The following is a 10278-nucleotide window of genomic DNA, read 5'->3' on the forward strand; positions in this document are numbered from 1 at the left end:
AGGAGTTTCCTTCAGTCACACTGGCTATGCTCCACAGGGAGCCAGTTCTATTCTGCTCAGTTCCCACCAGCTCTACCCAGCTTTCCCAGGTGTATGCAATCCCCAGCAGCTTCCACACACTTCCAGAAGCTTCATCTAACTCTTAATAGCTCTACAAAGCTCCTCTTGCCACCAGCCCAGACCTGCTCAGCTTCACAGAGTTTCTCCTGGTCTGGCTCAAAGGAGCAGCATTATGACTTCAACATCAAGGTCCTAACACTGACTATTTCTGTGACATTCATGAGCTTATCAAGGCCCTTGGTACTAATGCGGTTATGTGTTGGGAGCCCAGAGGAACACTGCAGATGTGTGAGCTGCAATAAACTGATGAAGGAGTCAGGATTAATGCAAATGCACTTAGAAGTAAAACAGGGCATCTCTATCTCCTTTGTTCAATTCCTTTTTCACTCTTCAGTCACTTTTTCTCTCCCCTTTCCCATTCCTTCCACCTCTTTTCCAACAGGCTGTGTAGTTTTCATATTTTGACAATTGGGACCTACAGTGCAGAATTATTCTGGGCTGGACAGCAAGGAAAGCAGAGAAGCACACACTTGATTCCCTTCAATCCATCATCTGCATTAGCGTCCAAAATCATTGTTTCCAGCCTGTAGTTACTTTGCCCTGAGCCAATACTCTGATTAACAGGGGAGGGAGACTTTACCTTCATAAAGTAGAGAAGACTGTAGCTAAGCCTTACTCCACAGAAAGCAGCTACCTGCCCACCCAAAGGCCCAGGACATCCATCTTACCTCCACTAAAGCAGCTTAGACACACTGTTGGATCCACACTGTTGTTCCACTTTCTGCAGCTTTCTTGCCCCGTACTCAGGGCAGAACAACTTCACAGGGACCTGCATCACGAAGGGCATTTATAAAATACCCATAATCACTTCCTTCCAGCTGCCAAGTTCCCACCTGTGGAGCTTTGCCCAGGCATCACCCAGCTCATTAATCCCATTACCAGAAAGTAATTCAAGGTGCGCTGATAACAAACGCCTTCATACACGTTTTGTGGTGCCAAGTGACTGCTGATATGAGACAAAATGTGAAATTTCCAGCTTTTAAGTACTTCAAGTGGCAGCCTTCATACTGTATCCCTGATAATTTGGCAATTTCATTTTCATCTAAAAAAAAAAGAAAAAAAAAAGAAAGAAAAAACATCCAATCTCTGCCTGCCTGACTAAACTTTCCTCACCCAGCACAGACCCCTCTCCAGCTGCTCAGATGTATCCATGTGTATTCATAAAAGGTACTCAGCTTTCCCCACTGGAGGAGTGTAACAAGGACTGAACATTATAAATCAATGAGCCCCTGACTGAGTGCAGGGAAGCTGCATTTTCACTCAAAGGGTGTTTGACATCTCTGTTTTTGCAAGGACTGGAAACAGAGTCTTGGCCTCTGAGTGGCATGTTTCAGATAAACAGGGTTGTATCACTGGCAGATGACTGATCTGTGCTCATGATTTTTATTTTATAGTACCTTAATCTGTCTTAACTGTGTTGATTGCTGCACAAATCTATGGGGAAGGACAGTCTCAGTCCATGAGGCATTTATGGTCACAAAGCACAGAAATGAAGAAAGTCCCAGCATGTGGCAGTGGTTAATGCAACTTCTCAGAGCAGCCAGCCTTCCAGGGCCGTGCTGAACACATATCCCCTTCCTTCCCACATCTGTAGCCAGGCTAAGCTGCTCTTCTGCAGCTTCTGCTCTTGGTCAAGAGCAGCTGAGGACTCCCTTTCCCCAAAAATGCCTTTGCAGAGACCACCTTTCCCATTAGGTGTTGAGACTAACAACTCGCCCTGCTGGAGGGAAGCTCATTGTATGCTTGCACGACTGCTTCCAAGGCCCCTGGCAGGAACAGTGGCATTAGCAAGAGGCCTATGATCCAGACTGGGCCAAACAGGGAAACAGCAGCTTCAGAGTGACCATGGACCCTCAGACACATCTGTTCCTAGAATAAGAGCCTGAAGTGCTGTTGGTGCAAGATCAGTTGCATCAGCCCTATTAACTGGAGATCAACAGTTTCTCCAGGTAGGGTGGCCAAAGGTAATGTTGTTTATCTGCGCCTGGTGCTCCTTAGATACTCAATATCTAAATGTGCTTTAAAACACTCCTATTATTAGGTATTCCTCCGAGATTAGAGCAATGCTTCCTCCTCTCTATCCTCTTCCCTCCCCAATGGAGCAGATGGACATGATAACTTATCAGGACCTTCCCATGTGCTGTTAGTTAGTAATGGCCAGTAATGGCATGGGGACTTACTAACTCATCTAGGAACAACACACAGAATATTTAGGACTTATGAGCTGGATAAATGATAATATCTTTATGAGTGAGCCCTTTAAACCTTCAGTGCCTGGCAGGCCCCTCTGTCCTCACTGAAAAGGAAAGGATAACATTAGAGCCTCGGGACAGCTAGCAAACCTTGTTAAGAACATAGTTCCTTAAGCATGTTGGAAGTGGCAGAATTAATTTCCCTGCTAGCTCTCCTGATGTTCAGAGCTGTCCAGACACATGGTAGCTACAGGAATGGACAGACACATCCCCCTAGCAGAACAACCACTCTGCTCCAGCCTGGCTGAAACCAGGGTACACCAGACACACTGGTCACGAGCAGCCTCCTGCTTCCAGCTACCCAGCAGAGAGCCCACGTAGCTCTGGCACTTGCCTGACCACATGCCTGCTCCACCTGCAGACCATGGGCCCTGCTCCTAGCAAAGGAAGTTCAGCTTGACCTGCCAGGAACAACACTGCAATCAGAGCAAAACTGGCCTTATGCCCTCAATTAGCAGAAGGAATGGTTGAACTGGGGCCCAGAGCAGGCTCCATCACAGCACAGCTTAGACTCATTTCTCTGGCTGAAAATGAAGGGCCCAACTCTGCATTCCTGACTTGTGTCAGCCATTGGGTCCCCAGTAGGACTACTCAAACCTCTTGCAAAGTCCTTGTATTATTATCCCGTAACCCATGTGGGAAACACAAGCACAGAGGGAAGAGATGACAGTGAGACATCAATGCATCCTGAAGAATCAATCCCAGGATGCCCAGGGCTATTCTGGAATGCCCAGGACTACAAAGACACTGCTGTAGGCCAGGAAAAATGAACCACATATTGTAACCATCTCAGGCTTCACAAAGGTTTCAGGGGCAGCTTCCTCACCCAGGTTACAGGAAGCTCAGCATTAGAATGAGCCAGGTAGGTTGGGTTACAAATCTGCGGAAAAATGTGTGGAAGGAGGCAGTGAAGCAAGTGGGCCCATAGATCCAGCAGTCTCTGGCATGAATATGAGACTGCTGCACAGCTCATCCTTAGAGAAATAAAGCCAAAGAAATGACTCCACATAGGGCTGGGGAAGCCAGTGGAGACCAGCGTTTGGCAAGTGAGAGGAATGGTTTGGCAACTAGGAAGCAAGCATCTAAGGAATAAATCAGGAATCTGAGTAGAGAGGAAGATGAGAAGACACAAAGTTTAAGAGTTCAGATTCTGGGAAATCACGTCAAGCTCTGTTATATAAGTCTACAAAAGCCTTAAACCCTGTTTTGCTGAGAAATGAGTTGTCAGCAATGATAAAACCCCAGAGAAGTCATAAAAATTGCAGACATTGATAAAATGTAGTATTGATACAACAAAGCTCAGCAGTCTGCAGAAGGGATGAGGGGTCACCATACCATGACTGTACAACACAGCCAATCTCAACACCCATGGACCTGCTTGCAGTACCGGTGGAGGCAACAAGGGCTCCACAGCACTGGGAGATGGTGGCTGAAAGGGCATGGTGGCTTCAAAGCAAGGCCAAACACAGGTTCACTGTCTGGACCTTGTCTGGGGGTCTCAAGCATGACCAGGATCCAGGGGAAGAGTCCCTTTTCCTCTGTATATAACACCATGGAGCCACACCGAGGGACCTATGGCAAATCTGAGCTCCTGTTTGAACATTTGCAAGTATGAGATCTTCTCCTTGGATGAGGTCCATAAACAGCCCTGGATGGGAGGTGAATTGTCTTTTGAAGACCTGTGGCCTCCTGCTACAATCTTGCTCCTCATGAAAGCTGTGGCAAGTGCAACCTGCCACTTCTAGACAGCTTTCTGCTCCCTCCCTTTACTACAGCTACTGGTGCTGATGGAACTCTTGGTTCCATTACACTCCCTTTTTCTCAGTATACCTTTATCCGGGACTTCCTGTGTCCTTTGGAGCTTTCTCTCAGTTTGGACACTGGCGTGTAGCAGGAGACATCATTAAGCTTGTCCCCCCTTACAGTTTCCTCTTTCAATCCTGCTCTGTGCCATCTTAGTACAGTCCATCATCCCTTTTTCTGTCCATGGCAGTAAACTTGGTCACCCTCACCAATATGATGTCTTTGTTAATTTGTCTGGAACATCCTGCCAGCATTTACACCAACCATTGCACACACTGCAGCACTTGAAGCTACCAAAAGCTTCTGCTAAACAAATAGCAGGCATCAAATGCCAGGAATGTGGAAAGGATACAGCAATGGGCTACAAGGGATACAGCATGGGGTGAAGAATGGCTTGGACAGCATGATGTTTTACATGAAGCTTTCATATGGGCTGCTTGCAGAAGGCACATTAACATTTCTTCACTTTCATGAATGTTAAAATAATGCCAAATTCCACTGATAGAGACAGATACGGTGTTGATCCTGCAGAGAATCACAGCTAATCTACTTAGTTAGACCAAAGCAATGAGGCTCATTCTGATATGAAGTTCTGGTTGAAGCCATGCACCTGATTAGCAATTGCAAGATTAGATAAGAAGCGAACTTTGTTCCCTCCAGCATATATTAATGCGAGCACTCTGGATGTCAGCTCTCCCAGTTCAAGGGCAAGAAGATGTTCCTTTCTCTGGGGCTTTTCTTTGCTGCCCTCCCTTTAGCAAGATGTGCCCCTGTGCAGCAAGCATCCAACCGCAGCAAACTCCTCCTGGTGTCCTTTGATGGCTTTCGGTGGAATTATGACCAGGATGTGGACACCCCCAACCTCAACACCATGGCTGCAGAGGGAGTAAAAGCACGGTACATGACTCCTGCCTTTGTTACCATCACCAGCCCATGTCACTTCACACTGCTTACTGGTGAGTCCCCATCAAATGCCCTGCAAGCAAAAGGAGCTGGGGAAGGGGGCTGCAGTATGGCTGGAGGAGAACAAATTTAAAGCTGATATATAAACAAGGGAAAGTAAGTCATGCAGACAATCCCATGACTGCTGTCTGGCCCCAACAGAATGTAAAACTGTAGAATGTACGTATTTTGGAAAAAAAGAGTTAGCATCATGGCAACAGGTGCAGAACTGTATTTATCAAAGGTAAATAGCACCAGACTAACCTGACAGCCTCCTTTTATAAGATAAATGATTTTTCAAACAAGAGAGAGGCAGTAAATCTAATCTTTCTGGACTTCAGTAATGTATTTGATATAGCACCACATGGGAAATCATTAGTTAAGATGGAGAAGATGAAGATTAGTCTAAAATCTCTAATGTGGGTAAGTAACTGGCTACAGGGAAGACAACAGCAGGTAACACTAGAAGGAGACTATCAGGCTAGAGGGAGGATAAGAGGAAATTCCTGGAGAATTGATTTTGGAGCCAATCTTATTTAAGATTTTCATTAATAACCTTGGCATAAAAGAGTGGAACATGCTAATGAAATCTGCTGATGAGACAAGATGGGGAGGCATTGTCAATACAAAGGAGGACTGGGATATCATGCAGAAGTATCTGTGCAGTCTTGAGGACTAGAATAATAAAAATGACATGAAATGTATTAGTACAAAGTGCAAGTCTTTCATTCCTAACAAGAATTTCTGCGATACGCTGACCTCATCAGGTGTGAAAAACAGAGGAAGAAAAATATCAGAGCAATTACTTAAATGTAGAATCTGTGAATCCCAAATGTGAAGAAAAAAAATTGAAGTAATTGCAGGATGCACCTGTATTTCCGGGAGGAGGGGGGTGCCATTATTCAGGGTCATAGTGAGACCATTTCCAGCCTGTGGACCATGAGGATTCATCTACCAAAATGAGGAACAGACATTCCCTGGGTCACATTTCAGTCTCTGCTCCCAGTGACCTCACTTTGTACCAACACAAAGCCAGGAGAAGGAAAGAGGCAAAAACAAAGGCAAAGAAATAGTTAATAAAGGAGAAATGAGAGACAGAGAAGCACTCCACTGATTTGGAATTGACCCATTTCTCAGGACATAAGCAAATAATTGAGGTTTGGCACAGAAGACCTCCAGCCTCCAGTCACAGCCTGTTTCACACTCTCCTCGTCCATCTCTTTTGACAGGGAAATACATTGAGAATCATGGGGTGATTCACAACATGTGGTTCAACACCAGCACGGGTCAGAAACTGCCTTATTACAACACGCAAGGAGTGGTGAGCTGGTGGGACAACGGCAGCCTGCCCATCTGGATCACAGCTCAGAGACAGGTGAGCAGGGCAGCCTCCTCTCATGCGCAAACACCAAGACATAGACATTGCCTGCCTGCAATTCTGCAGCAATAGCAATAGGCTAGCCACGATCTCTAACAGCCATGAGTTAACATCCCCACTGCAAACGACAGACTAATTAGACGAGCAAAAAAATTAAATCCTCAGACAATGGCAGGAATAATTATGATCATTCTATTAAAAACAGCAAAAAATAATAGATGTATTTCAGCTTTATTAAGATATTAATAAAACAGGTTCATTCATTTCCTGCTTAAGGAAACCTTGACTGGCTCTTGAAGGAGTGTAATGAGCCTAAGCTTTTAATACGCTCTATGGTATCTACCTCATTTCCTCAGTCTCCTCCAAGATCTTTTGGGTGGCAGTATAAAGGGCTGATCTCCTACTCATTGAGGATTACAGAAAGGTTTTCTTAGATCTCAGTAGGCTTTGACTCTGGCTCTGAGACAGGATCTGAGACCTGCCCAATAAGACACATACCTTTGTTTATCTTTGCCTGCCAAATTGGTCCCATTGACTTTAGGGTGACTGCTTGTATGGTTAAGGTTAAGCACACCTTAATGCCTTGATGGTTAAGGATCCATGCAATATACAAATGGGTCACTATTTTTAAGTTATATCTAGCATTACTAACAGAATGCAAATATCAATGTACAGGAATGTTGGGAAGGACAGTGTTTTTGATTAATCATTTTTAATTGGCGATAAGCAGGAAAACCTCCTCAGAGGCAGGACTAGACATTGGTGGGGGGTTAAGTGAACTAACCATATTAGTAGGTGGTTACACTGAAAGATGGAGAGATACTGAAGAGTGAGTTCAGGTGAATTTATGCCCTGCCTTCATTAACAGGGTTTAAAGACAGGCTCCATCTATTTCCCTGGAGGAAAAGCAACATATCAAGGGGAAGAAGTAAATATGAAGATGGTAGAGCCCCTTTTGTTCAACTACAGCAATGAAAACAACTGGAGACAGAACATCGACACTGCCATGGAATGGTTCACAGTGAACAACCTAGATTTCATTGCCCTCTACTTTGGTGAGCCAGACTCAACAGGACACAAGTATGGCCCTGAATCCACAGAGAGAAAAAACATGGTTAGCCAGGTGGACAGAACTGTTGGTTACTTACGGAAACGTATTGCAGAAAGTGGTCTAGAATCAAACCTCAACCTAATCATCACATCTGACCATGGTATGGAAACTGTCATAAAGACCAATGAAATTCACATTCGGGCAGTAGAAAACTTCACCTTCAATGACATCCAGTTTGAACTCTTAGATTATGGACCAAATGGCCTACTGGTGCCAAAAGAAGGAAAATTAGAGCATGTATATACAGTCCTGAAAAATGCCCACCCAAAGTTACATGTGTACAAGAAAGAAGAGTTTCCAAAGAGATTCCACTATGCCAATAATTCCCGTATCACCCCACTCTTGATGTACAGTGATCCAGGATATGTGATCCATGGGGTAAGATGCATGTGCAGACACATCTTACTGTCTCTTTTGGATGTTCCTTTGTCTCTTTCTCTTCTTGCATATCATTCCAGTACCTAAGAGGCTTTATGCCTTCATTTTGACTAGTCTCCCTGCAAACAGATAGAAAATCCAGCTCTTTGTGACTTTCTCTGCTGTTCAGAAAACAAGGTCTCACTTCCCTTTCATTCCAGAAATCTTGGAGTAGGACTTTCCTGAACACAGTATATCAGTTAGAGCATCCTCTTCTATCTTGGCATTAAAGGAAAAAGACAAAAGTCAGGAGCAGCAGGCAGCTGCCTGTTGTAAAGTTCCTCAGTCCAACAAAATTTGGATACAATGATGCTGAGGGAAGGACCTTGCAAGATATACTCACTTGAGAGCTGTGTCTAGGCAGCACCCTCCAGCTTTTGAAAAGTTTAACATTATTAGACTAACTATAAAAGCTAAAAGAAATCAATCAAACTGTCAAACACTGTGGCTGCAGAACATGGTATGTGAGACCCACATGTGAGACAGGTGGAAGTATCCAGCAGTGTTTCTGTTTTGGTGACTGCTGCCTCCAGGAGGCTGTGCTTTGGGGGTGCTGAGCTGGATGCTGAGGGATTTGGGCACTCGTATCCTCTATTCCTTTCAGAGATTTAAGGTCCAGTTCAATAAGGGGGAACACGGCTTTGATAACGAGGACATGAACATGAAAACTATCTTCCGTGCTGTGGGACCAGCCTTCAAGCAAGGGCTAGTGGTAGAGCCTTTTGAAAGTGTGAATGTCTACGCTCTCCTCTGTGAGCTGCTGGGCATCACCCCGGAGCCTCATGATGGATCCCTGGAGATCATGAAGCCCATGTTGTGTGAGTCTGTGGGCACCCACTCAGACTGCTTTAGGCTCCCCAGACCTGCTTCAGCCCCACAGCACAGGGCTCAGGGAGAGCTCTGCAGGAGCAGGGGCCTGATGTCTCTCTTTGGCCTCAGGAGCCTGCTGGCTTTCTCCAGCCACAGCTTTCCTGCAGGAGCTGTGGCGCAGGGCTGCACAATTACTGCACTGGGATTCCTGCAGGAACATTGACATCTAGCGGCAGCCGTGCCACCCCGCTCCAGTCCATCTCCCTGCCAGCCCTTCCAGCTCCCGGGGCCACCAAGCTGCTCCGAGGCGGCAGGCAGGGCCTGCAGCACCCACTCTATGGCCAAGCACGCCCCTCTGCGCCTCTCACCCACAGGAAACAGAGCCCTGCCCAGCCCATGCTCCATCCCTGTCCTGCACACCTTTGGACTCACGGTCCATACCATGTCACTGTGTTACTATAAGGGGCTGGGGCTGCTTTTGTTGTAAGGAAAAGGCCAAATGTTACATACTTTGCTCCCTAACAGAACATAGCTCGCAGCATCCCAGCTACAAGCATGCCTTGACTAACTCGGCGACTAGAAAGGTTTCACTTCAAAGATGTATAAATGTCCCACGTAACAAAAGCAAAGCCTTCTCTGGCGGGGCTAGAAACAAGATGCACACAAAGTGTTGTCGTCAGCACAGCAGCATTGCTGGAGAGTGCAGGGAGTACCAAGGGTTCTGGTGGCTGTGCTCACCAAGCTGCCTGTGCCTGCTCCCCTCTCTGGCAGCTGTCTGCCATGGGGGTCCTGGCTGTGCTTGGTGCAAGGGGCTGCTGCCCACCAGAGCAGAGGCCATGGCACCAAGCTAATGCTGGATTCCTTTTGGCATTGCAGATTCAAGTGCCCCTTTCCTTCCTGCCAAGAAGCTGCCAGTGGTGCTAGGAACTGCTGTCATTCTGGGATGCTGGGGAGGAATATACTAACCCCTCGCTCAACAGAGGTAACTTATTGCAAAGATGTACAGAAACTCTACAGAAGTGCTGCCTTGTCTACAGGCAGGTGCCCTGTTTGTTCTTGGTGTCTTTGGGTTTTGTTAGTTTGTGAATGCCTGTGAGAAGCGTTGCTCACCAGGGCACAACAGACCTCGGTGACTGCATTGGAAGCAGAGGCACTCTGGATTTTCCCTGCTCAGATCGCATTAACACTACCCACAGATGCTTGTTTGGCTCTCTCAGATTATTTACTGGGCTAGAAACAAGGGCTGAACATCCCTCTAGATTTCTACCTGCCACTGTTTAGCTGTCCTCTGCTCCCCAGCCACTGTGTGCAGAGGATGATAACTGTGTGTCAACTAGGAGAGGTGAATTCTTCATTGCTTGTGGCTCTGTGTGTGTCTGCAAGAGAAATAAGAACACAAGTTTGTTGCTTGCCTTCAATGCACATATGTGTCTGGAGACCCATCA

General features: G+C 46.2%; 1 protein-coding gene across 1 annotated transcript; it reads left to right on the forward strand.

Annotated features, from left to right (window-relative positions):
• Positions 1 to 4890: 4890 nt before the first annotated feature.
• On the forward strand, positions 4891 to 9798 carry ENPP7 (ectonucleotide pyrophosphatase/phosphodiesterase 7). Its single transcript, XM_062591833.1, has 5 exons — positions 4891 to 5131; positions 6347 to 6492; positions 7364 to 7984; positions 8628 to 8841; positions 9710 to 9798. Exons 1-5 carry the CDS (start codon positions 4891 to 4893, stop codon positions 9796 to 9798), a joined length of 1311 nt encoding a protein of 436 aa, XP_062447817.1.
• The last annotated feature ends 480 nt before the right edge of the window (positions 9799 to 10278 follow it).

This window comes from Rhea pennata, chromosome 19 (assembly GCF_028389875.1).
Source record: "Rhea pennata isolate bPtePen1 chromosome 19, bPtePen1.pri, whole genome shotgun sequence".
Taxonomy (NCBI): Eukaryota; Metazoa; Chordata; class Aves; order Rheiformes; family Rheidae; genus Rhea; species Rhea pennata.

Bases quoted from the DNA above. Each gene is read 5' to 3' on its own strand.
- ENPP7 (XM_062591833.1), top strand. From the start codon at position 4,891: ATGTTCCTTTCTCTGGGGCTTTTCTTTGCTGCCCTCCCTTTAGCAAGA. The intron at 5,132-6,346 runs GTGAGTCCCCAT...CTCTTTTGACAG, and splicing joins TCACTTCACACTGCTTACTG to GGAAATACATTGAGAATCAT. The intron at 6,493-7,363 runs GTGAGCAGGGCA...CTTCATTAACAG, and splicing joins GGATCACAGCTCAGAGACAG to GGTTTAAAGACAGGCTCCAT.